The sequence below is a fragment of the Fusarium falciforme genome, chromosome 9, assembly GCF_026873545.1.
Source record: "Fusarium falciforme chromosome 9, complete sequence".
Taxonomy (NCBI): domain Eukaryota; kingdom Fungi; phylum Ascomycota; class Sordariomycetes; order Hypocreales; family Nectriaceae; genus Fusarium; species Fusarium falciforme.
In genome coordinates this window covers 1887003-1912730 of record NC_070552.1, presented here as the reverse complement: position 1 = coordinate 1912730, position 25728 = coordinate 1887003, and the positions used below count along the sequence as shown (strand labels likewise).

Genomic DNA, 25728 nt, shown 5'->3' with positions numbered 1-25728 from the left:
GCTTGTCGGGGAAGGGCGGCAGCAAATCTGACCGTCACTTTCTAGCTCAGCCTTGGAGGTTCATCAATCTTGACGAGTCCCACCTGTCCTCGTCATTCACTGCGTCTTGTCGAAAAGCTTTGACTCCCTGCAGCCAGAATCAGCCTACACAATGATGCTGGGCCCACCATCATGAGAGTAACGATTTTTACACCTCACACGGCCTCTACGAGGCGGGCATGTGGCCTCCAGCAACCTGGCCAGGAGCTGATGAGACATCCATTACCGACTTACAGAGACCATGGCCGCCGCTCGGCAATTTCCTGGACAACTCAATCTACAGGCTCTAGGCATGTTTAGATGAAATGTATTGACAAACAAACGGTTTAGGGTCAGAGCCCGCTTTCTCCATTTCCTAATGCTGACTTGAGATTTCGGTAGCAAGACGCTCCATCCCGGGTAAAGCCCTCATGCGTCCGCCATCTGCGGCACGAACCCTGGCCGAAGCAGACGGGACAGAATTTTCTGCGGATGGATCTTGGGCCTCGCGCTTTTCGCCGATTCAAAGAAGCAAATATCGAACGATTTGACGCTGAGGCGGCCGTGTCAGAGGTGCCGATGATGCACGTCAACTCGCTTCGCGTGATCGGATGAAGGAAGGATGAAGACGTTCGTATTAGGGCATGTCCTTGCTTCGGCAAGAATCCTTTGGCTGGTGAGTGGCTCGGTCTAAGTCATTGTAGACCTCGATCCCCTGCCCGATGCGCAGGTTTCTCGGCGCTTTGCTGGCCATCTCTAGGGAGAAGAGGGACTTGGAGGAGTTGTGGCTCGTGGGGTAGCCGGATGACTCTCTGATGTGCCGGATACCTGTGCTTTTGCGCTCTTTACCCGCGGTTGTCGCCGTTGTCGCCGCTGGGTAGAGTATCTAGCCTATCGGCCGTACTAATGTGAAGATGCAGCTACACTATACACTTGGTAGGTAATCACTTCGCCAAGTAGCATGAACGCAAGCCCTGAGAGTGCCTTAGCTCCGAATAACTCATAGTGCTTGAAGCCAAGTTTCCTATTTTTGGCGGGCTGGTCCGAGCCAGCCCCCGTTGCTGTAGGGCTTAATATGTTTCCTGCACGGTAAGTAGGCAAAAGCCTCAAGGTGAAACCTGTTTGGAGTAACTTGGTCTTGAACGAACGGGTCAGGATGTAACCTCGTGGACTAGTGTTTTCTAAAAGTCCGAACAGATAGTGGGAAAAGGAGATTAGGGAAGTGATATCTCCTGGATGAGCACATGGTGGATGGATAGTTCAGGAGTTGGAAAAGTTCGCATCCAAGAGAACCGGTCAACACAGGCACCGGCTGCTTCGAATATCGATTACATACCCTTGCTTCCCGGGAACAACTTTGCAGAAACGCGAGCAGATCCATCCATCGACCCTTTGCGCGAAGGGATTTCCGGATATGGCAAGCCTAATTGAGCTCAGCGTTGAGACGAGGCCAATGACGATCATACCGAACCGCAACTGCCGGGCTGAGCCTCAAGACAAAGTCGATACTGGACTTTCTGTCTAGCTTCTCGCGTAACTGTTCCGTCCCGTTTTTGTCTCAGCTAGGGGCTGCTATTTAGAAAAGCACCCGTGGCCCGTGGGCTCGATTGCGTGGTCAGGCCCTCACGAGGGGGACCTCGACCGGCCTCCGTTGTTGTACGGGACAATCACACGTTGCATGTATCACGTACAAAGCGGAATTGGACCGCATTCTTTCTGGGCCACGTGCTTGTTTCCGAGATTCCGAAGGTCATGTTGATCGAGTCTTTGGTGTTTTGTTTTCAACCCTGGAAAGGGGACAACGGGACGTTCGAGGCGCTTGCTCACGAAGCCGCGGCTAGAGTGCTGAAGCTTGAGCGCTGACGACGGGCCAGCTTCATGGCTTCATGTTTTCTCAAGCATCTCCGAGGGCTGTAGGCGATACTGCCAGCGGGGGCGAGTTGGGTCAAGACCAGTAGGATGAGCCGAGAAAGGCTATCGGATGCTAACGATTTCATTGTTCGTGATAGTATTTTCCCTCTAGACCTATACTCATTGAACGTCAACTATGAAACAATTTTGGTGACTTTGGATTTTAACTAATGGGTCAATAGTCGTAGAAACCCTTGCCGCTCTTCTTGCCATACCATCCAGCGTTGACCATGTTCTTCAGCAGCACACTCGGCCTATACTTGGAATCGGCCGTCTCCTCATACAAGACCTTCATAATAGAGAGACATGTGTCGAGACCGATAAAGTCGGCAAGCTGCAGAGGACCCATGGGCACGTTGGTGCCGTTCTTCATAATGGCGTCAATGGAGTCGCGGTCTCCCACACCGGTCTCGAGGCAGATGATGGCCTCGTTGATATAAGGCATGAGGATGCGGTTGGCAAGGAAGCCGGGCGAATCAGCCGACACGGATGTGATCTTGCCCATCTTCTTGCAGAACTCGACGGCAGTGTCGAGTGTGTCCTTGCTGGTCTGGAGACCGCTGATGATCTCGACACCCTTTTGCACGGGGACGGGGTTCATGAAGTGGGTGGAGACGACGCGGGACGAAGCCGAGGTGTCGGTGGGATCAGTCGTCGTGGCGGCAGCGATACGAGTGATTGAGATGGACGAGGTGTTTGTGGCGAGGATGGCATGCTTGGGGCAGATCTGAGCAAGCTTGCCGAAGATGTCGAACTTGAGCTTGGGGATCTCGGGGACGGCCTCAATGACCATGTCGGCAGAGGAGAGGTCCTCCATCTTGGTGCTAGTGCTCAGAAGGGACCGCGCTTTGTCGGCCTGCTCTTGTGTAATTCTCGACTTGGAGACATCCTTGGCCAGAAGCTTCTCTACGGGAATGTCAGAAGGGAGGCCGAATAAGAGGCATTGGAGCTCGTACCAGCGAAAGCAATGCCCTTGTCCAAAGCCTTGTCGGAGGTATCAATCAGGGTCACAGGAACCTGGGCCTTCTGAGCAGCAACGAGAGCAATTCCCAATCCCTACGTGGTGGTTAATTGATGTGACGCTCTTCACATGCCATTCTCGCGACTCACCATCTGACCCGCGCCGATAACACCAAGGCGCTTGACCTCAGCAGCAGCGTACTGTCGGGGAGAAGAGCTGAAGCAGCGCACCTGGTGCGCAGCTCCCAGCGAGCGCATACGAAGAACCGAGGCAGCCATTGGAAGCGACAATGAAGAATGTGGTATCTTTGCAGCAAAGTTTGGATTGTGTGTTCTGTCTCGGCGTGTTATAAGCTCTCCCCGTGGGGGACGAACGAAACGGCGGCCCATGCTATCATAAAGCGGGTAACCTCGGCATGCCCCGGACTTTTTGCCCACTCTGTACCGTGTGTACCGGAGCCGACGGCTCTTTTGTCAGGTGCCGACGACGTGCCGCTCTTGCCGCTTCTAGACAATCTTATCTTATCTTATCTTATCAGCGCGCATCAATTAAGCACGCCGGAGCCGAAAAGACGCGTCAAGGCGCGTCGTCCTGTCTCTAGTGGGACTGGACTTTTGAAATGTTGCCCAGCCAGCAGCCCCACGACATGTGATGTTTCTAGCTGCAACAGTTGACAGTCTGTTGATACGTTGCAATCATGGAGTTGGCGGACGGCACCATTGACATTGTGCATCCGGAAGTGCGAGCCCACGTCAACAGTCTCGTATCTGCTGTAAGTTCCCCTGAAACTCGACGGTCCTCAAAGATGCTCACCAACAACCCCAGCTGGGAGGTATCAGCGCCGACGACGATGGCCGGTATCAGCTGGGTGACGACGCCCTCGAGGTCCTCCGGGATCTCAAGCGATGGATACGATTCTACGACGAAAAAACGAACCGCATGGACGTTGCGCGATGCATCCACGAGGCGAACCTGATCGAGGGCGACTTGCTCCCCATCCTAGCGACATGGCCCGAGAACGCCACAGACAGCAAATTCAAATCAAGAATGGCGCTTGCCTGCTTCGAACTCATGGTCCCCCTCACCTGGCCGATGGAGCGCGATAGGGAGCGCATGACGGTGAACCACCATCGTCACATGCCTGTTCTGGAACTGGCGCAGGTAGCATACAAGAGGGCCATCATCAACTTTGACGGAGCCAGGGTTCTTCACACGGCGGTTCGAGTGGCGCTTCCCTCAATGGCGATACCAATCGGCGATCGAACTCAGCGCGACCAAGGAATCATCAAGCTAGTTCTCTTCTTCCTACGGAATATTGCCATGATCGAGCCACCCCCTGACGTCAAATATGATGGCGACGAGTCCCAGATATCGAGATCAGCTACCATCGACGCATTTTCCTACCAAGACATCTTTCTTGTTCTCCTGACGCTCGCTTCCAACATGGGAGATGACTTTAGGACTGAGGATACGTCGGTTATGGAGATAATATACCATCTGGTCAAGCAAGTCGACATTGAGAAGTTGTTTATGAACGAGCAGCAGCTGAGCAAGGCCAAGGCTGGGGAACTCGCTGCCATGATGAATAAGGAGTCGTCGATGTTGAAGGCGTACAACCGAAAGGGGCCGACACGGCATAATCGGTTCGGCACCATGATCTGGGTCAAGAGAGAGGATGGCAAGATGTCGTCACTTTCGGGTCAAGATGCGCTCGCCGATGCGTCGATGCGGAATCAGAAGATGGACAACACAAAGACATTCCGACCGCCTCGCCGAGCACGGAAAGCGGACAAGGATGAGAAGGACCTCGGACTCCCGGCTAAGCTCAACTCGCGAGCTTACGACCAACTGAGATCATTTGTGGAAGAATTTCTCGACTCTGGCTTCAACCCCCTGTTTCAACATATCCGCAAGACGATTGATCGAGAGGCGCCGTATCTCATGCAGTACCACCGCCGTCAGTTTTTCTATCTGGTTGCATGGTTCCTCGAAGCGGAGCGCATGAGACGCAAGGCGAGGAAGCAGGCTGGCAAGAAGACCGATGAGGATGTCAGCAGCTTCAACCTTGTTGCTGGCGTTCTCAACCAAGAGATGTTCATCACCCTCAACAAGGCTCTTCATGAGTCTCTCGACATGAAGGACTGGCATGAGCTCACTGCTGTCATGCGCTGCTTCACTCAGATTCTCCTGACAGTTCAAGAGATGTCAGATTCTGGAAATGAAGACAACGAAGAGATCGCAGAGAACGTGCTCAGCCGTCTCTTCTATGAAGAGTCTACTCACGACGCCATCGCAAACATTATCCGAAACTACAAAGACCAGGGCTTCAACTACCTCGACGCCGCCACAGAACTCGTTCACCACTTTTTGCGTATTCTAGAAGGATACTCCAAGCAGAACATCGACATGCAAGTCCGCTCTCGCAAGCGCACTCGTCGGAAGAAGAAGGCAGCGCAAGATGCAGCAGGGATCGACAATGACAACGAAGAAAACGACGATTCAGACAATGACGCCCAGACCGCAGAACGCACGACAAAGGAACGCAAGTTCGACTTTCATCGGTTTGCGTCACGCTTTACTCCCCAGGGTGTGGTCGATACCTTTGTGGCCTTTACCAAGTTCTATCGCGACATGAATGATGAACAGCTGAAAAGAATACATCGATACTTTTACCGGGTGGCTTTCAAGCAAGAAGCGAGTGTCATGCTCTTCCGTGTAGACATCATCCATCTCTTCTACAACATGATCAAGGGGCCTGCTGCCTTGGACAAGTCGTCCAGCATGTTCAAGGAATGGGAAGAGCTGGTGAAACAGATCTTGCGCAAGTGCTTCAAGAAGATCGAACAACGACCGGAGCTCATTGTAGAAATGCTCTTCAGCAAGCTATCCGGCACCGCATTCTTCCTCGAGTATGGTTACGAACGACAGACAGTGACCACAGCCAACAAGACGAGACCTGGAGCAGAGCTTGTCTTCAAGGACGACACGGAGGAACTGGATCGACAAATTGCCATTGTGGTGGGAGCGATGTTGGACAAGAATCAGGGAGAACACATCGCTTGGCTCAAGAAGGTTCTTGGTGAAGCCGAGGCTGAGCGACGGGCGTGGGCCGACGCTCAGGAGGCGATGCCTCCAGTCGAACCAACACAAGATGACGAAGAGCAGCCGACAGTGCCTGAGCCAAAGACGGCTCCAATATTTCGTGAGTTTTCTCTCATCCCAACGACTTGTAGTTACTAACAAAGCCCAGATGTCCGTCCGGATGACAATGCCCGCCGGACAGCCATGTTCAAGAACTCTTACTTCCGTCTGCTGATGAACCTTAGCGGCCTCCGACTTCTCAGCCCAGGTTCGGAGGAGACACCCGAGTCTGCGTGGATTATACCTGGAGACTTGTCGGCTGATGGCCTCAAGGATGCCATCCACTTCATTAACCAAGCCGAGTTCAGCCCTCCAACATTCGAGGAGGGCGTCCTTGCAGAGCACCAGCTTAAGCGCAAGCCTCCTCCCCCAAAGAAGGCAGCCTTTGATGATGATGACGACGACGGCGAACTGGATGGTGTGCCACTATTCCCCAAGGGCGGACCTACAGTGCGAAAGGTCATTGATGAGAATGGCAAAGACAAGCCCAAGAAGGCACGCAAGAAGCGGCGCCCGCTTACTGAGGAGGAGAAGGAAGAGCGGAGGCGAAAGAAGAAAAAGTCCGAGCACGAAAAGCACATGAACATCAAGTCCACCGAATTCGTAAGAGACAGCGACGACGAATTCACACTGGAAGAGGACGAGGCCTTCTTCGCCCGAGAGCGTGAAATCGCGGCGCAGGCTGCGCGTGCTAGGGCGACTGCTCAGGGTGAGGATGCCGTAGTGGGCAAGTCAGGTCGTGGCTCAACGCTTCGCAAGCGTGCCCGGGCAACCAAGGCGGCTGTAGCGAGCTCTGACGACGAGGGTTCAGACAAGGATGACTTTATCCGCAAGGCCATGGACGGTACCATAGGGGAGGACGAGGAGGGAGAGACTTCGCAAGATGATAGCGATGGAGAAGCCCGCAAGAGGAGGCGTGTCAGCACTGAGAGTGAGAGCGAGGACGAGAACGAGGACGAAGACGAGGATGAGGATGAAGAGATGGGCGGAATGGACAAGGAAGCTGGCAAGGCGGCTGACAAAGAGGCCGACAAGGCTGATGAAGACGAAGATGTGGCACCAGTGGTTGCGCGAAGACCGAGAGCTCGAGGAGGCTTTCTCATGGATAGCGATGATGATGAGTAGGGGGAGGGAATAACGGCGTCCAGGTCGCACATGGTAAGCACGTATATGTACGAGATGGTCCACGGCTGAAGGATGCACAAGTCTAGAATTAATGAACGATACCAAATGTAAGAGATGTTATAAAATGTCTTGAAAACGTCATCATCATCATCGTGCTTTTAAATCCCCCTTTCGTCTCATCTTGCCCGACCTCTTAATTCTAACTGTCAGTGGTATATTCTCCTATATCTCCCGTAGATACTCCCCCGTCTATACAAATCATCTATCATATATCTGTCTGTACATCTGAATGTCTTGGTGGCCGCCTGTCAATGCTTCTTCTTCTCGTGGCCGTACTTTGTGCTGACTGTATTTGTCCCAGCTCAGCGAGGTCCTCTTGACTCTTCCGTGGGGCTCCAGGGTGAGCAAAGACACTGTCGTGATGCTCCAACCGACGCAGAGGGCCAGTTTGTGACACCTTACGACTTGACATGGCCGACGTCTCGTTACTGGGGTCTTCCTCTTTGCCACCGCCGCCTCCCCAGGCTCCGCCAATACCTTCCATAGTGAACTCCGAGGCGGTGGGTTCATCAAGAAGCGCGAGCTCTTCAGGAGAGAAAACATATGGAAGAAGCCAAGCACGGATGGGGATAAGGGCGAGAATGAAGACAGGGAATCCCACAGCAGCAACGGTCTGAGTAATAGCAAAGGTAGCGCCGAATCCAACAAGCTCAACGAAGACGAAGCCCCAGATGGCGGCTCGGCGGCGCACTCTGAGAAGCGGGCTTGCCGAGGGTGTAAGGGCCCGGTCGCGGGCAAGGAAGACGAGCTTAGCGGTGATTCCGTTGCCTTCGAGGGCCTGGACACCCATAACGAAGAAGAGACCAGCAAGAACGCCATGTGGGATGAGGTGAAGGACAACAAGCAGGGGGCCAGTCATGGTACCGAGGGTGAGGAGGCCCTGAGCAAGGTTGGAAAAACGCTGCTCGACGACATGGGTTGCTTCGAACGAGTAACTGCCATCTCGTGGATTGCCTTCTTCGTCTTCGTCCTTAACAGCCTTTGTGACGCAGAGGGATTCGGTGTGGAAAGGGGCCTGAGGGATGAGGCCGTTGGGGAAGGGCAGACCCAGGATACCAGCGATGCCAGTCGTGAGGCCGAGGAGGAAGAGGTCCCAGTGGAAACCGGCGGGTTTTCGGAGAGGAAACTCGCTGCCCTGAGCAATGAGTGAAGAGACTGAATTGTTAGCAAGAATACGTTGATAAAATCCTGAGTTTCCCAAGACATACCATTGTGGTCAAACCAGAAGAGAATGGTCAAGAGAATAGCAAAAGGAAGAGCCAGGAAAATATCGCCTGCACTCATATCCCAGAAGTTGACAAGCCAGCTCCGGCCAGAAGTGGGCACAAAGGCGATGCCAGTCGGGAGAACATCAAGCTTAACCTCGGCCATGCGACCTATGTGGACGAAGCCGGTGAAGAAGATGAGGGTCAGGGGCGTGCCATAGTCTTTGAGAAAGACACGCAATGGATGGCGAAAGAGGCTACTGGAGCCGAGCTCACCGCAGGCATAGGCGACCATGAAGACCAAGAGGGCGGAAACGATGGAGAGATAAAACTCGGGGCCATTGCCCAGACGCTCGAGAACCTGAATACCCTTCTGGAGGTAGATGAAGGCGACGTAAAAGCCAAAGATGTCGCAAGGGAAGCGAGTGACCCAACGGAGCCAATTGCACGAATTGGTGATGGCAAGAATCCAGTGTAGAATGAGTGACCATCTAAAACGTCAGTATACAGAGTGCCGAGTTGTGCCGAGGAGGCTGGACTTACATGCCGATCCAGCACATGAAGCCAATGTAATTGACACCAGTGGGCTTCATGATATCGTAGACGGTGCTAGTAGTAAAGTTAGTCAGGTTAACCTGAAAATGCGAATACCATGAGATTCTCACTAATTAAAGACGGTAATTGGGCCTGGGGATGGTTAGTATCAATAACTCTAGACGGGATGATAACTTACCCGTGACGCCGACGATGACCAGGGGCTGCGCAGCAAACAACGAAAACACCACAGCTCCCAGTACAGAAGCTAGCAAAACCTCATTGACGCCATAGTTGGAACCCGTCTTTTGGAACATATCGAGCGAGAAGGCGAGGGCGGGCAAGATGCTACGTGAGCGAGTCAGTCGCATGTTCATTCCAACGTCATGGACCGGTTGATCTTGGCAAGAGAGAGATTAGAAACTTGAAGACTCACTTTGCAAAATACATGTACACGGTGGCCGGGACGACTCGGTAGTCCCAGGCATCGACCCAGTCGCTCACGTAGTAGGGAAGCCGTCGGCGGATGTCGTTGGTCATGCCGCGGAAGAGATGAATCTTCCACCAGGCTTCTTGTCCAGCCGGTGAGAACATGGCCCCAGGAGGATGATGATCATCAGAAGGAAAAGATTTCTTCTCGTGACCTGCCGAAGAAGAAGCCATGATGTTTCGTTTACGATGTTGAAAGGTTCAAATATTCCGGCATAGATCGGGGAAGCGTAGTGTATGTAGTTGTTCTTGTCGGTCTGGGAGTGGCGCACTTGTGGTGGCATTCGAAACAGCCCCGATGCATAATGAACGGCCAACGCCGATTTCAAGGATCTCAAAAAATAGCGGAGAAAAAGAGCGACGAGAAATGCAAAAAGACGATGTATATATAATAATACACAAGGACAAGGACGAAAAAGTCGGGAAGCAAGAATGTCACCGCTGCTGCAAGGGTCTCTTCGGGAGTGGATGATGCCCAGTATCGAGCTCCACACTAGGAAAGTCCCCTTTGTCCTTGTGACGATCCAACAAGACCCTGGTCCTCCTGCCTAGGGATACTTTAGAGGGGGGAAACATTCGATTCGATAGGACGAGACACGGAGGATGAGGCCAAGAGATTAACGAGGATGGATGTGAGGTGACGGTGAGAGGGTGAGGATGAGGAGGGGAGAAAAGAGAGGAGACAACCGAGGAGGAGAGAGAAGGAACGACGAAAGGTAAAAAAAAAAGACGTCTATACAAAACCCACACCCGGCGACATCCATCTCACACCCGGCAAGGCGAGGCGGCAAAGTCGCTTCCATTCTCACAAGAGAGCAATGAAGAACGGGCAGCGATAGGGCCTGTGATGCCATAGCGATACTTTAGCAGCCAATCCCACGCGACCAGCAGCGGGTGCAGCAGAGGACAGGACAGGCATTTGGCGAGATGATGTGCATGGTTATTTCCGGACAAAAGGCGTCCTTCCCCTCCTCCCCCAGCCAAGTTCCCCAAAGAGGGTAGTTATTCCCTTTTGAGCAATACATGCAGCAATTTTTGACCCAAGTCTTGATAGGGAAGTAAGGAATATTCCGAGACATTCTCTCAACGGTCAATCTGAACTACTGCGACTGACCGGGACCAATTGCTCCGGTTGACTGTACGGGTACTGTACACGTACATAAATTCCATCACGGGCTGCCAAGAACCCTTTATCCACTCTGCATGATGCAGCAACAGCAAAAGAAAAGAAAATCGATAACCAGCCTTGCCTGCCATCCATCCCATCCATCCATAGCCGAATCATGTACCCCCACAAAACACCAACTCTTTACGTCACATCCGCCAAACTCGGGTCTCTCTAGGCCCTCGTAACCACAACTCTAACAGGACTCTACACTAAATACGTAGGACTAAAAACTTCACGCGCTGGTTCACAGCACTCCTTGTCACCGCCCATGCACGGAACCTTTTTACCACAGCTTGTTCTCGATTGAAGAAAAAAAAGAGGAGCCCCAGAGCGCTTTTTCGCTTATTGCTTGGATTCCCCGTTTCCCCGTAACACGCGAGACTTTGACGTCCATTACACGACAGAGCCTCCTTGGTTTGGGGGACGGGGGGAACTTTTCTGCCCAATCAGATGGGCCGCTTCTAGAATTGACATGTCCTCGATCCAACGTCGGTCAACCTTGAAAACCCGCTGCCGAAGCTGGCTTTGCATTGCCCGAAAGAAGGATCCAATAGTCTGTTCCTCATATCCACCCTGGTCAACATCACCAATATGGATCCATTCTCAGCTCTAACACGAAACACTAAACAAGAAACAAACATTCATATCACAGTCGTCCGTCCCACTTCACATAATAATTGTACAGTTCTATCACCTAGAAATACAATGGTACATGATTCATGTTGTTCCTTTTTCCTCCTGGACCTCCCAACATGGGGTTTGCCCAAAAAAATACATTGTAACATCCAAGGGACTGATCAAGGTAGAGTTGAGTGCCTCTTTGTTGCGCCTGCTGTGGCCGCGCTGAGCCCATTCCCCATCTTCGTCCCCATCCCCGTCCACGAGCTGATTACTCTCCAGAGCCGCCTCCGAAGCCCCCGGCTCCGATCCCCTGAAGCCTGAGCCCTGGGCGCTCTTGTCCGACCAGTCATCTTCAGCTTCGGCCGAGTCGTCGTAGCCGCAGCCAATCCTCGCTCTGCCTCAAGTTCCCCGTCATCCCTCCTCCTTCACAGCCCTCCAGACCCGCGGCGCGAGCCATACGCCTTGGCGCACCACATGTCTGCAGGTTCTGGCACATCGGCTGCCCCTGTTGGTCTCGTTTGACGTCGCTTATCATCCCGGCAGTCCGCTTACTCGACCTTCTTGAACGCCGGCGAAGGCGCAGGAGGCTCCTTGGGTGTATCCGTCTCCTCGGGGAATGGCGGAGGCATGCTCTGTTCCTTGCCGCCTCCAAAGTACTTCTCAAAGTCTTCGTTGTCGCCAAACGGTCTTCGGCCGAGGATTCGCACCATGTCGTCTCGCACCAGCACCTCCTTCTTGAGGAGCTCCTCCGCGATGAGGCCAACCTCCTTCTTCTTTTCCGTCAGGAGATCGCGGCAGCGCTGGTAGGCTTGCTCCACGATCCGTGACACCTCCTGGTCGATCTGCTGAGCTGTCGCCTCGGCAAATGGCTTCTGCATGCGGTTCGGGTCGTTCTCGAAGTGCACAGGGCCCACCTTCTCAGACATGCCCCATTGGGTCACCATGTTCCGTGCCATCTGAGACACCTTCTTGAAATCGTCGCTAGCACCCGTTGTCACGGTAGGGAAGTGGAGCTCCTCTGACACGCGGCCACCCATCGTCATGGCCATTCGGTCCATGAGCTGGTTGGTGTTCATCAGATAAGCATCCTGAGGCAGATACTGTGCGTATCCCAGAGCGCCCTGGCCACGGGGGATGATGGAGACCTTGAGGAGAGGGTCTGCGTGCTCCAAGAACCATCCGCAGATAGCGTGGCCGGCCTCGTGGTAAGCCACAGTCTTCTTCTCCTCTGGCTTCAGGACCAGCGACTTGCGCTCCAGACCGCCAATCACTCGCTCAATGGCTCGCTCGAAGTGGTCCATCTTGACATCGTCGGCATTGCCTCTGGCAGCTATTACATGTTAGAGAAATCATTTCAAGGGTATGCGCATATCCAAGGAACTAAACTTACCAATCAGAGCAGCCTCGTTAACGACGTTGGCAATGTCAGCTCCAGAGAAGCCAGGGGTGAGCGTCGCAAGACGGCCAACTAGGTACTCCTGGTCCACTTTGGTCACGATCTTCTTCAGGTAAACCTTGAAGATATCCTGACGACCCTTCATTGTGGGTCGGTCAATGAAGATGTGTCGATCGAATCGTCCAGGTCGCATCAAGGCCTTGTCGAGCATATCCGCTCGGTTAGTACCGGCCAGGACGACGACCTGCTCTCGGGTGTTGAAACCGTCCATCTCGGTAAGGATCTGGTTCAGAGTCGCCTCCCGCTCGTCGTTGCCACCAAATCCTCGGCCACTCTCCTGTCGTGCCCGACCAATAGCGTCGATCTCATCAATGAAGATGATGCAAGGAGCGTTCTTACGGCCTTCTGCGAACAGGTCTCGCACACGGGAAGGACCAACACCCACAAACATCTCGACGAATTCAGAACCGCTCACACTGAAGAAGGGGACTCCAGATTCGCCAGCCGTGGCCTTGGCGAGAAGTGTCTTACCCGTACCAGGGGGACCAGCCAGAATTGCTCCTCGGGGAATCTTGGCACCGAGCTTCTCGAACTTCTCGGGCTGCTTCAAGAAGCTCACAAACTCCATAATCTCAGTCTTGGCTTCCTCGAGGCCGGCGACGTCCGAGAACTTGACCTTGACAGCGCTCTCGGCGTTAAACTTCTTGGCCTTGCTCTTGCCAAAGTTGAACATGCCACCGGCAGCACCACCACGTCCACCCATTGACCGCTGAGTCCAGAGAATGAGACCGATGAACAGTAGAGTAGGGCCAAAAGCGAGGAGAAGGTTGCCGAAAGTGCCACCGCCAGCCTCGTAGCTGACAGGTATTCTCTCAGAGGGTGGAATGCCGAGCTGGTCTTGAGCCTCCTCCAACTTCCTCTCGAAGGACTCGACAGATCCGATGGAGAAAACGTATGTCTTTCTTGCGGGCTGGCCATTCTCACCCGTAGCGCCGGTGGCGGTTGGGTGAAGCTCGACCCGGACTTGCGAGCCGTTAATGACCACAAGCTTCTGAACCAGGCCCTTGTCGAGGAAAGCCTTTCGCATCTCCTGCCAGGTGATCTCCTTCTCTGAGAAGGGGTTGGCAAGAAGCTCCGCAATCCAGACAGTGACACCGATGGCAATACCGGTTTGGACAGCCTCAAGCCAGCCGCTTCGCTCGTTCTTGGGCGGCTTTCCTCCGGCCTTGCCCGCATCTTGCTTCTTGTTACCGGATCCATCCTCCTTGGCTCCAGCCTTGCCGTCGTTCGTCTTGGACTCGTTGTCCATGCGGAACGACGAAAAGGGACCATCCTGGTTCTCGTTGTCCTCAAGCTCGACTATCCGCTCCGTAACCATGTAGACGCAACGCATAAGCCTTCCCTTGTCCAAGATTGAAAGATTGCCGTTGACACGCAGCTTCTCAAGGAGATCTCGGGTCTCAGCTGGCGCACCAACAATCTGGAGCTTTTCAAGAATATCCTTTGCTACAGGCCGCTGGGCCTCGGGGAGTCTGCCGGTGAATTGTTCAAGGTGGGCGATCTCGTCCTTGCTTAGATGAATCCAGCCTTCCGGCAGAGGCGACGGCTTGGGTGCCTCAGCCTTGCCCCCTTCCGACCCATCCTTGGCTTTATGTTGATTTAATGGCTTGCTTCCATGCTCTGTGTCTTTGTCGGGGTTCGATCGGGGGTCTTTTCCGGATGGTGGGGGTTGCGAGGAGTAGGCCCTCGCTCGGATCGCGAAAGCGGCAGATGTCTTTGCGGGGATCGACCTGGTGATGATTGAGGGCCGCGCGCATGCCCGCAGTGCAGGCTGGGATGTGAGCCTCGTCACCCGCGCGAGCTGGCTCGATCGTCGCAGAAATCTCGACATGGCGGGCAATGCGAGCTGGCGCAAGTGCGGAACAACCGGAGTTGTGGATTAGAGGTGGTTGCAAAACGCCGTGTTATCTCATGAGGCAGCACGGCTCAGGCCGAGGGGGGCTGTCGTTGAACTGGTAGACTTGGGTAGGGTCGTATATATCAAGAACTCGGGGTTCCGACGCCAATGGATTGGAATATGTTGATGACACCACTGAAGTGGAATCTTCTGGCGATGAGTCCATCCGAGTTGCTAGTCCGAAAATTGGAGGTCGTCACGTGTTCTCGGAAGTCGTCGGGGATCCGCCAAGTGCCGGCTCCGGGGGGCACAATAAGTCTACAGTAGCGTCAGCGAGTCGATGCCTGCGAATTACAGATTGCTCATGAGATCGGCCGATTTTGTAATCTATTTGCCGGATATATGAGCTGTTGATATTTATATCGTGACGTTTTTTTTGCTTCAATTACAACTGCTCTGGACTATCAACTCGTCTCGTGCCATGGTCCCATATGGAGTTTTCCGGATCTCGAGCAAATTTGTTGCTGAGTAACCTGCTCACTTTGATGTGGCAATCTGCTTGGGATCCATTGTCATGACTTCACGACTCACGCCGGAAACGCCTTTGCACGGCAATGGTGTGGAATCATGAGCAATGCGGGATTTCCCATGAGTCGAGTCGGAGAGTACTTGCAAGTCCAATTTGGATAGTCTATTATTCTCCATCTAAACTCTTGATTAGGATGGATCGAATGAGACCATCTCCTTTCACTTGAACCCGCCGAGTATCTCCCTCTGATATTTTGACATCCACAAAAGAGCTCAGTTCCTCCGAAGTCTCTAAATCCGGCCAGTCTCGCCAAATTTCGGCTCGGGAATTCTTGGCGGTCGAATGGGCAAAGTAAAGCTGCAGGACGCGACGGGCCTGGTTCTCATCGCCAATTTCCAAAAGCATCACCTTCGGCTTTAAGAGGACACCAATGTCCAAAAGCCGAGAGTAGAAGACATCGGCTGGATCGCACTCCGCCGGGCAAGGGAGGTTGCTGTCAGGAACCAAAGCAAGGCGTGGCTCATACTTGCGGACCGATAATCCAAGCTGTCCGCGGCCGTGGTTCCAGACATCGTTTGAGATGTATGGCGGGTTGGAGATAAGAACATCCCAGCGAGTATCAGCAAGCTGTTGCATATCACTATCGCTAAAGACGTCCCCCCTCGCAATTTCGAGGGTTTGCTTGTCATTCGGCTGGGATAGGCAACCAAGCCTCATGTTGCGAGCAATGTTCTCATTTGCAAGCTTCAAGGCTACCGGTGAAATATCTCTGCCTCTTACACGCAAATGTGCAACTGAGCGTTGAAGAGACGAGAACAAGCCGAGCGGGATGCAACCAGTTCCCGAGCAGAAATCGATCAAGTTAAGGCCCTGCCCGTCCTTCTTCCATTCTTTGCCAAGCAGTTCACCCGACTTGATGAGATCTGCCAGGTGAAATGTGTATGCTTCGGTTTCAGGCCTGGGTATCAAGACACCAGGTGCACATTTGATGTCTAGAGAGCCGAAAGGCTGTGAGCCAAGGACGTATTGCAGAGGAACACCGTGACCCCTCTTGTGACATAGCTGCTCCAAATGCCATGCTTTTCGATGCACCCACGTCTTGTCGACATGACTCTTTATCCATCGCAACTCATGTCGGGCGGATTCTAGGTCTCGGCAGGCCGGGAGAAGGCTTGCGAGGTGTGGCGAGAGGCGTTTAGCATGCCGTACTAAGGACGGCTGAATTCGCGGCATTGCCAAGATATCTCATTGTTGGAGAAATAGCCAGAATGGGATAATTAAAAATACAGAGAGAACTGCATTCTGAAATAGTAAAAAAATCGAGTTGCTCATTCAATGCAATGTCAAAAGAGTTGTCAATGAATGGTCTTTAGATTCAGCACAGGCAATAGGACCGTTTTGTATTTAGCCGATGATTAACCTTTTGCCGCGCTGAGAACCTTCCATGTTGAGCCATTCAGAGATCGCCGCCTTTCATTTATTCAACCTGCTATTGTTGACAACCAACTTCTTTTGCTGGTCAACAATAGCATCAGATTTTGGTAAATTCTTTGCTTCTGTCTTGGATCGATATTTCATCCCACCGTTTGCTGTCCTCTTCTTCCTTTCAAACGCAATTTCTCCAACGCCTTGCACTCATCAACACGTTACCGCCAAACGCTACGCTCTAACACCGGACCCAAACCACCAAGATGAACGCTCCCGATCGGTAAGCTCATGTCTTTCTTATTCGTTTGCTGCGCCTTTCTCGGGTTACTTCTATTCCAAGCTCCAAGGCCTCCCCAGACGCTCGAGTTGGACCCCCAGACTACCCCCCATGGCGGATCCCCCGATGGATGCTTCGACATGCGTCTTCTTCACCTGGCTGTATCGCGAATCATCAGGCGAATGACTTAATTTGCTTGAATTCCTATTGGGATCTCATGTGCTCGTATCGGCTCCAAAAACTACTCTCATCACATCTTGTCGGTCTTGAGATGGCCAAACAGAAGCGCATTTGACGAGCCACGTTCAACTTACCAAGTTGAGCACTTCCTTACAAACGCCGGGTCTTCAACCATAGACTCGGAACTTCTACCAACACTGTGATAATCCTCAAGGCCGCGAGTGCGCCGTTGTTTGACCAATCATAAATGGTTCTCCCGTCAACGTTGTTTTGCCAGCTGCCTCGCAGTGGTGAACATTACCTACAAAACGCCATCTTCCTATGCGAACTTCTTCTAGCAGACTTACACATTTCCCCTCGCTCGCAACACCACACTCATCACAAACATAAAATCCCCTTCCCGCAATACTTCTTCATCATGGCTGGTGGCAACCCCAAGCACTTCAACCTTCAGGACAATCCGTTACGTTACAGCGGCGGTACCTGAGTCGAACACTGGCTAACGCACTCGCAGTTTCGAACTCTTCATCCTCGATGACGGGGAGAAGAAGATTGAGGAAAAGGTGTTCTCTGGTATGAACACCGGTGGCACTCGAATACTCTTCAGCTACTAACCCATCTCCTAGGCATGTCCAACACCTCCGACTTCGTCCTGAAGAAGGAAGACCACACTCTCGGTAACCTTCTCTCCGAGCATCTCAAGATGCACCCCAACGTCTACATGGCTGGCTACAAGAGTAGGTCACATCGTTACGTCAAGTCGACACCTTTCTGACCCTGATCTAGTTGCCCACCCTAACGTCCCTGAGCTCTTTATTCGCGTCCAGACTGACGGCACCATCACTCCCCGTGATGTCTTCACCTCCGTCTGCGAGAAACTTATCAACCAGCTCGAGATGCTCCACCAGGAGTTCACTCGTGAGTGGGAGCTCCGTCGCATCACCAACACTGGTGAGCAGGGCAACATGCAGAACGGTCACTGAGTTTTGCAATCATCACGGTCATAATGCAAGACCATCCAAAACGGACAGGGATCATGGACGTTTGGCGTTGGGGGCTGAAGATTACTGCTTTTTAACCCGAGACATGAGTCTCTAATCAAGTCAATATCAAGAGGTTATCCTTGCGAATCGCACAACTCTTTTCTCGTGACATGCCCTCTAGAACGTCAACACCCAGTAATCTCGGCGCAATTCCAGAGAACCTCCCACATGTGGGCTTTTGGATATGTCGAGCCTCGACATGTGTGTATTTTCCATGACTGGCATTCCCTTTCTGATTGCCCTCAAGCGGCGCCCTCTGGTCCCTCGCCTCCAGGGATCAACTAAAGAGTAAGGGTCAGCAAAGGATATGCGAAGGAATGATTTGACATACCATGCAGATGTTGTTACCGTTAAGCAAAATCTTGGGCAGCTTCGTGTGGTTGCCGGAGTAGTCACTGATAGGTTAGCGTTTGCACGGAGCCTGCAAAGATCAGAGGGATAGTTCATACAATTCAGTCACATCCTCCAAAACCATGTCTGTCGTCTTCGTTAGCACACGATAACCATCTAGGAAGGGCACATGTTACTTACTCACGTAGTCGTCAAAACCAAGAAGAGTTCCGCTGAATTCTGTTCGAGTGTCGTTAGTGCTAGCTGTCGAATAAGGAGTGTGTTGTCTTACCCTTGTCACCCTTCATGATGACCCATATCCTTGAACCAACACACTTGTCGATGAGCTCTAAATGGATGTCAGTGATATTGCAATGAGTGAGCTGGTAGCGGCCTTGCAGGGCTACTCACCGAGGGGCAGCAGTTGGGATGCCATGATGAGGAGTTGTGCGGTTGAGCTTTTTGTGGTTTGGGGGGCTTTTAGTTATCAAATGCCGAAGAACTCGGAAGCTTATTGGTTTGTCGCTTCTTAGAGACTTTAATAACAATGATTCCGGGCCTTGTTTGGCTCTCTTGGCTGGGTTCAGGGCATCAAAGTCGTCACAAAGTGGGATGGATCATGGCGGTGCAAGGGTCGCAGGCGGGTGTACCACGTCTCCACGTGAACTCGCGATGATGACTCAGCAGACCACTCAGCTATCGCGGCCCATCACCCATTCAGCGCTCACAGTGAGCACTTAACGAGGGCATCCACGACGCGGCTGCCTACGAGATCCCACATAGCGCGCATCAGGGTCATGGGCATTTGCCACAATGGCGCTCCGATTTTGGCTCCGATTCGTAAATCACAGGCCTCGATGATATCTTGTTCCAGGCGGGTGGGCATTGCTGGCAATGTACTCAGACCCTACAGAAGAACGCGCCGATTACTTTTCACCAGGTAGGGTGGTTCTCTCCTCTACACATGAATAAACGAGTCTCACAATATATACAAGATCCCGCTTCGTCATGTCCTCACCATCCAGGAATCAATTATGGGATCCATCAACTGGGATCCGATTTTCGCCCAAAACAGACCGGCAGCCCCGCTATCCCTCCCTGGACATCTCTCGCTTCATACATACACCAGGCCCAAAGGATGACACAACTCGAAAGCTTCAGCTCGACTCCGAGGAGTTTAGCGATGATGAGGAATTTGAGAGGAATGCGGCCGAATGGTTCGACCAGCAAGACCTGCTGGCATCTACTGCCCCTGCGGCTGAGGAGTTTCAAGTGATCTCTGACGCAGAGGGCAATCCGATAGACCCAAAACCCAAAGCCGAGGCCGGGGCTAAGGCTGAGGCCATAAAGAAGATTCCTCCTCCTATCACCTGCCTGGACTACAACATCGATCCTGAGAAACATGAGGCGGCCCAGAACAGCAAACAAGGAACCGACGAGTCCTTCTGGTCTTATACCATGTACCAACGCCCCATGCCTGACGGCGAACTGCAGAAAGTCAAGGTCCATTATTGCACCAGCAAACACACCATGGAACATGTCTGCAAGACCTACTTTGAAGACGAGAAAGTAATTGGTTTTGACCTGGAATGGATGTCATGGGCAAGGAAACCGCATGGGCCACGGGCCAACGTCTCCCTCATCCAGCTTGCGAGCCCAAGTCGCATCGGTCTCTTCCACGTTGCTCTTTTCCGAAGCGACGACTATGTCGCCCCTACTTTCAAAAAGATCATGGAGGATGAGAGCGTGACCAAGGTGGGGGTTGCGATCAAGGGGGATTGTACGAGGCTCAAGACGCATCTTGGTGTTGAGACCAAGGGCATCTTTGAGCTGTCCCACATGTACAAGCTCGTCAAGTATTCCAAGCTGGGCCAGTACGACCGTATAAACAAGGCCCTGATCTCCCTCGCCATTCAGGCAGAAGAATTTTTAGGTCTCCCGCTGTACAAGGGAGACTCGGTGCGGTCGAGCAACTGGATGGCACTCCTGTCAGCGAAGCAGGTCACATGTGAGTTGAGCACAAACAAACTGATGAATCCATTTGTTCTAACCTACCTCTCAAGATTCGGCCTCGGACGCGTATGCTGGTCTGAATCTATTCTATGTTTTGGATCAAGAACGCCAAAAGCTCGACCCGTGCCCCCCACGACCAGAATTTGCCGAGAAGGGCCTCCCAATTAAGTTCTTGACGGCTGACGATGTTGATGAAAGCGATGAGATTTTGGATCAGGATTCTGAGACCAGCGCTGCAGTGGAAGCCGATTTGACCAATGTCGAAGTGGAAGGCGAGTTGGAAGAGCCCATTGTTGAAGTTTCGCCGCCCCCTGCGCCGATTCCTGCCAAGCAACCTCAACCTCAGCCAAAGGACTTGCGCATCATCGCCGCTGAGAAGAAAGTTCAGGAGCGTCGCGCTGCTAAGGATCAGATCTTCAAGGTAACGACCTCGGCTCTGCGCACCTATTTCCTCTGGCATGACAACGAAGACCTCCCCCCCGAGTCCATAGCAAAGCTTCTCCGCACTCCGCCGCTGCAGACCAACACTGTTGTGTCCTACATCATGGACGCCGTTGTTGTAGATCATATGCCGTTTTCAAAGTCAAGGCTGAGGAGCGAGGTGCTGGTCCTGTTAGCGCCAGACGCAATGCGAAGACGGCCCAAGTACCAGGCTTTAATTGATAAGACTCGGGAGGAAACATAATGAACGGGGACTGTCACGACTTTGCAAGTTGATTTTTACCTCGGGCCGTTCAGTTTCACTACTTGCTTACAGGAAGGCTTATCGTCTTTTCATATCCTGGAAACCACTCCTCGACCTACCTCTAACAAGTATCGGTCTGTCGGACAGAGGATTTCTACATCTGTCTACCTAGTTGTTATTAGAGCATGACTCTGCAGAAAGAGTATTCAGCATCTTAATCAAGTGTGTCGTTTTGGATCGGTTCATGTTGGATGGAAGTTGATGATTGGCAATGAAGCTGGAACGATGAAACGATGAATACCCTTGATGCTTGGTCATTATAGAATATATTTGCTTAACTCCGTCCTTTTTCTTTTAAATCCTACGAAGACAACAAATCTCTGCCCCGATTGATCTGGACCTTCTTGTCTTCACCACCGCTCACGATACCCCAAGTCTTATCCCAAGCCACGCTCAATACCTTAGCTCCATCTCCAGCTGGGGGAAGCTTCTTGCCCTTGAGCCACTCTCTACCGATGGTGTAGACAGGCTCGCTGACGCTGCCGCCGCCCTCCTCCGAGGTGCCCATGCGCACACTTCGCAGATCCCATACGCGGCACGTGCTGTCGTAGGAGCCGGAGACGAGCGAGTAGTCGTTCTCGGGTGATGGCGCGAGCGAGACAACCATGTTGACGTGGCCGCGTAGCGTCATGGCCGAGGTGGTTGTGGCGGACTCACGAGGATCGAGGAGTGTGATGTGTCGGGCCGATGAGCCAGCGGCAATCAGCGACGAACCGGGAAGGGCCGTCGCGCAAAGAAGTGGGTGCATCGTGGTAAGTCGGCTGACCTCGCGCTGAGTTGTCAAGTCGATGGTTCGGACGGTGTGATCTTTCGAGGCCGAGTAAGCGACAGTCGAGTCGTTGGGGTGGAAGATGGCCGCCGTGACGGGCTCATCGTGAACGGGGATCAGGGCGAGGGGACCACGCTGAGCAGTGTTGGCGGCACCCGCGAGCTTGGCGCGCTTGGTGCTGTGCGCAGAGGGGAGGCTCTCGGGATCAGCCTGGGGCGCTGTCCGTTTTGAAGACGACCAGAGGCCGACCTTGCCGTCGGACGAGGCTGTGAGGATGCGCTTGGTAGCGCCGTTGACGTCGAGGCTGTTGATGTCCTTCTCGTGGCCCCAGAGCTCCATGCTTGACTTGAGAGATCCCGAGAAGCCATCGTCGGATTCGCTGTAATCCCAGACAATAACCTTGCGGTCCAAACCAGCAGAGACAAGCTGCTTGTGCGAAATCCACTTCACGGCGTTGACACGCTGGGTGTGGCCGCCAGCCCTGCCTGCTTGAGACACAGCGATTGCGTCTCCAGAGGGGTTCCAAACTCTGACCAAACCATCGTAGGATGCACTCGCGACTCGCTCGGGGACGTCTGCGCCGCCGGCCAAGATGCCCGCCCTCGAGGTGACCGACAGAAGATCCACGCCGCCGACCCAGTCGTCGTGCTCAAAGCTAGCCTCATACACGGGGGGCAGCAGACTTCGAACATACTGTAGAGTCAGGGTGGATTCGGAGGAGAGGCCATTGCTCGCGAGGTACTCCTGGATCGAGGTGCGGAGAAAGGTGCCGTTGGCGAGGAAGTCGAGGGGGATGGGGGAGGAGGTGTCGAGCATGGACTCGGAGTTGAGGATGCGAGAGAGGCCATATCGCTTGATGTCTGAGTCTCTGTTAGCATTGGGATCATAACTAGAAGAATTCAAGATCATGACTTGCCTGCGGGCACGAGCAGTTGCTGCTTGGACTCTGGGAGCACAATGTCCTGCTCAGTGGTGGTGAAGACGACCTTCACCTGTGCAACGTCTCCCATCTTGCGCGGTTGTCTCTTGCCGCAAAAAGTTCTCTATGTGAGTCTAAAAGAAAAAGAACGGGGACACGCAGAACAAGAGTGTCCTGCAGGTGGTGAAGCTGGCTGAGCTTCGGGTATCTCAAGTGTTAGACGAAAAAAAGTATGTCTTGAGCAAGACGATTGGCAGAGATCGCAAAGAGATCTGGAAAATTTTGGAAATTTTCGCAGCCTTGCACGAGGGCTGCCCCACTGCGGGGATAGCGTGGCGCTGATATGTCCAATCATGGGCTTGCAATGCACAAGGCTGACGATTCTTGTCAACCCATGAAGAGAACTTCAACTGTGTTGTTGTATCAGTTGCGATCAATAATACAAGAAGGTGACAATTCTTTTTGTCATTTAGTGTATTACAAGTACTCATTAATTCCATTCACTCTTTTTACTGGCAATTGTTGAGCTGTATAATACGATCAATACGGAGTTGCGTCTCGTCTTTCATCCAGTCTCAAGGGACCAGGCCTCCCTCACAACCTTACGCAATCTATTTTGCGTCAAGCTGGTCTTCACTCAGATTCTCCTCATGTGCAATTTGAAACTCACCTTGTTGCTAATGCGATGTTAGTCATGAAGTAAACCGTCGTGTGCTCCATATGTGACCTAGAATTCAAGATCCTCGTCAAGACCTGGGTCAGTCGAGTGATAGGAAATTGTCCATATGAGCCCCTTTCCAACTAGAAATCGAATTCTATGAGACCCGACTTATTTTTCGGCCATCGGAGAATTTCTCTCAACTTGACAGAAGCTGGGGGGACAGTTCTCTCGGCTTCATCCGTTATGGACCTCCGTGGAGATGTTGAAGACGTTATCTGCTTGATCGGAGGGAAAGGATCCATTCCTAATGATATTTGGGCCTGGATTCTCGAATTTTAGGCGTCAATATTCAGGGAGACGATGGGGTATCGATGTCTCGACTTCTGTGTAACCGCCTCCCAACACCACACGCGTTTCGGTGTAAGCCACGGCCGTCATGACGTTGGTACCTGATTCATGATTATTTGGTCCAGAGAAGCTCTGAAGAAGCCGTTGCTAGGCAGAGCTGTCGATCTCCTGGTTGGTTGTCATGGCCCGGAGCTTTGGAGAATAGGGCTTGCGCCCCAGATGTCTCAACTGGACTTTGGGGGAGCGAGTTGGCGGGACAGTCTAGTCGAGCCCATTCTTGGCGATTCCAGAGTCGCGGGAGGTCACGTCGGGGTGGAGATGAGTTATCTAAGGTGAGACCAAGTAACATGAAGTTGAGCTCGTTCGGTATTTGTGAGGTGAGAGGGGATGTGTCAGACCGTCATCCCAAGCTTCGCCGATTTCGGGGTCTCGGCAGAATTGAGGCCGGAGGCGCGTAGATTGCGGGAACTATGGCTGAATAGCGCTACCGGCATTTCATTTCTGGCTAAAGAGTACGGCCCGAGTTGGTGTTGTTTGGGTTGAAGCGCATTAAAGATCTGGATGCTCACTAATAAGACCGAACGCGGATGGGGGCACAGCCGAAGGATCTGATGCCATTGGCGGGAGTGGACTGGAGAGACAGGCTTCCAAGGTTGACTATGAATACGAGATGCCATCATTGGACTGAGCATCAAGTTCCTCCCGAGTCATCAGTCGAGATGAGCATCAGGCTGCAAGACGATGGAGTCGGAGCTGAGGGCCGGGGGAGAAAAAGGAAGCAAATGGTTCGTCGATCACTGGCATTCCCCCGCATTCCATGACCTCATCCCGGCACCCCAAAGACGTGTACTACTGCGAGTCGACCTGCGTGTAACCAAACAAAGATGGAGGTTTTTGAGGGGTACTCGCTCTTAGCAGAACTTTGTAACTGGTCTTTTCTGTTTCTGTCATAGCATCGGCGTCTTTCAAAGTACGGGCAGAATACCGTTGAGAATAACGTCGAGGCGCAAACTGTAATCAGTGGGCAGGGCAGGTCAGGCGGGTTCCCAGGGGAAAGAGAGGAGAATTCATCAGGCTCCTCAACAAGAAGAGGAGTCTCGAGCTTATTACGGCGTAGGATTCAGATATGGGGAATGGCGATGAAACATTTGAGCATGGGCCGGCCTCGGCTTTGTACTGAGTGAGTGGGAGTAGAAAGAGAGAGGTCGGCGTGGGCGAGAGTGGGATAGGCTTGTGGCGTATTCAGAGGCCCCTTTTCTGCGCGGTTAATCTTGATTGAGTTTGACAGAATGGGAAGGACCGCGAGAAAGAAGATAGATCCGTTCGATAGAGCAAAGTATAGCAAATGGAGAGTAATAATATCAGGTCATCTCTCTGAAGGCGTTTTTTGGTTGAGGATCTAACAATGCCCCTCGCCAAAAAGAGGATGGGAGCTTGGACTCGTTTTGGGGCGTGGGCCGGGCCCTTCAGAACCTCGAACGGCTGTGGCGATGATGGAATCCAATTGTACCTTGGCTTGTTTAGGCGCCGTTGCTGGTTGCTCCGGGGCCAAGGTCCAGGGCCCCACCCAAGCTCAGGTCGCTAGCGTGCCGGCCCACTACACTCGAGTGTACCGTGGCGGCATCACCACCGAGTCCCAGCGCTGTTGACGGGTGCTACACCGGCCGCGAGGTACCTCTCGAGTACATACATCATCCAGCTCATCTCTCCAGCTCTCAACCATCTAACCCAAGCTTCCTCTCTTCCCCCTCCCGCCCTGCTTCTCCTCCTTTCATCTCCTCCCTCCCTTGCCCTGTCCAGCTGTGTTGTTGTTTGCAAGAAAAACACGGGCAAAAACAAGCCGCCACCTCAAATACCCGACGCGCTGTACACTACTGTACTTCGGGTCCTGTCCGTCCGTCCACTCTCTCTCCCTGCCGCAAAAACCCTGCTCACCTGTACTGTCGCCCGCAGATCCCCT

The 25728-nt window shown here is 52.9% G+C and overlaps 9 protein-coding genes across 9 annotated transcripts; 3 read left to right on the top strand and 6 right to left on the bottom strand.

Annotated features, from left to right (window-relative positions):
* Positions 1-2104: 2104 nt before the first annotated feature.
* On the bottom strand, positions 2105-3243 carry NCS54_01146000 (Hypothetical protein; the record flags this gene model as incomplete). The annotated part of the gene is made up of 3 exons (XM_053156735.1): positions 3040-3243; positions 2886-2985; positions 2105-2835 (listed from the first exon to the last, which is right to left on the bottom strand). The coding sequence occupies exons 1-3, from the start codon at positions 3166-3168 to the stop codon at positions 2105-2107; spliced, it is 960 nt and encodes a 319-aa protein (XP_053012710.1). The 5' UTR covers positions 3169-3243.
* A 344-nt stretch (positions 3244-3587) lies between these two features.
* NCS54_01145900 (Topoisomerase 1-associated factor 1) lies at positions 3588-7156 on the top strand (the record flags this gene model as incomplete). Its single annotated transcript, XM_053156734.1, has 3 exons — positions 3588-3662; positions 3716-6092; positions 6141-7156. The coding sequence occupies 3 exons, from the start codon at positions 3588-3590 to the stop codon at positions 7154-7156; spliced, it is 3468 nt and encodes a 1155-aa protein (XP_053012709.1).
* A 265-nt stretch (positions 7157-7421) lies between these two features.
* On the bottom strand, positions 7422-9618 carry NCS54_01145800 (Hypothetical protein; the record flags this gene model as incomplete). The annotated part of the gene is made up of 6 exons (XM_053156733.1): positions 7422-8371; positions 8425-8912; positions 8965-9030; positions 9087-9108; positions 9155-9303; positions 9392-9618. 6 exons carry the CDS (start codon positions 9616-9618, stop codon positions 7422-7424), a joined length of 1902 nt encoding a protein of 633 aa, XP_053012708.1.
* Positions 9619-11781: 2163 nt separating this feature from the next.
* Positions 11782-14520, bottom strand: NCS54_01145700 (Mitochondrial respiratory chain complexes assembly protein YTA12; the record flags this gene model as incomplete). The annotated part of the gene is made up of 2 exons (XM_053156732.1): positions 11782-12563; positions 12624-14520. 2 exons carry the CDS (start codon positions 14518-14520, stop codon positions 11782-11784), a joined length of 2679 nt encoding a protein of 892 aa, XP_053012707.1.
* Positions 14521-15220: 700 nt separating this feature from the next.
* On the bottom strand, positions 15221-16288 carry NCS54_01145600 (MTS domain-containing protein; the record flags this gene model as incomplete). The annotated part of the gene is made up of 1 exon (XM_053156731.1): positions 15221-16288. The coding sequence occupies one exon, from the start codon at positions 16286-16288 to the stop codon at positions 15221-15223; it is 1068 nt and encodes a 355-aa protein (XP_053012706.1).
* Positions 16289-17358: 1070 nt separating this feature from the next.
* On the top strand, positions 17359-17923 carry NCS54_01145500 (RNA-pol-L-2 domain-containing protein; the record flags this gene model as incomplete). Its single annotated transcript, XM_053156730.1, has 4 exons — positions 17359-17402; positions 17455-17513; positions 17567-17677; positions 17727-17923. 4 exons carry the CDS (start codon positions 17359-17361, stop codon positions 17921-17923), a joined length of 411 nt encoding a protein of 136 aa, XP_053012705.1.
* Positions 17924-18225: 302 nt separating this feature from the next.
* NCS54_01145400 (U6 snRNA-associated Sm-like protein LSm5) lies at positions 18226-18749 on the bottom strand (the record flags this gene model as incomplete). Its single annotated transcript, XM_053156729.1, has 6 exons — positions 18226-18264; positions 18315-18378; positions 18433-18460; positions 18515-18553; positions 18606-18662; positions 18725-18749. 6 exons carry the CDS (start codon positions 18747-18749, stop codon positions 18226-18228), a joined length of 252 nt encoding a protein of 83 aa, XP_053012704.1.
* A 572-nt stretch (positions 18750-19321) lies between these two features.
* Positions 19322-21011, top strand: NCS54_01145300 (3'-5' exonuclease domain-containing protein; the record flags this gene model as incomplete). Its single annotated transcript, XM_053156728.1, has 2 exons — positions 19322-20321; positions 20377-21011. The coding sequence occupies 2 exons, from the start codon at positions 19322-19324 to the stop codon at positions 21009-21011; spliced, it is 1635 nt and encodes a 544-aa protein (XP_053012703.1).
* A 361-nt stretch (positions 21012-21372) lies between these two features.
* On the bottom strand, positions 21373-22850 carry NCS54_01145200 (Ribosome biogenesis protein YTM1; the record flags this gene model as incomplete). Its single annotated transcript, XM_053156727.1, has 2 exons — positions 21373-22708; positions 22753-22850. The coding sequence occupies 2 exons, from the start codon at positions 22848-22850 to the stop codon at positions 21373-21375; spliced, it is 1434 nt and encodes a 477-aa protein (XP_053012702.1).
* Positions 22851-25728: the final 2878 nt, after the last annotated feature.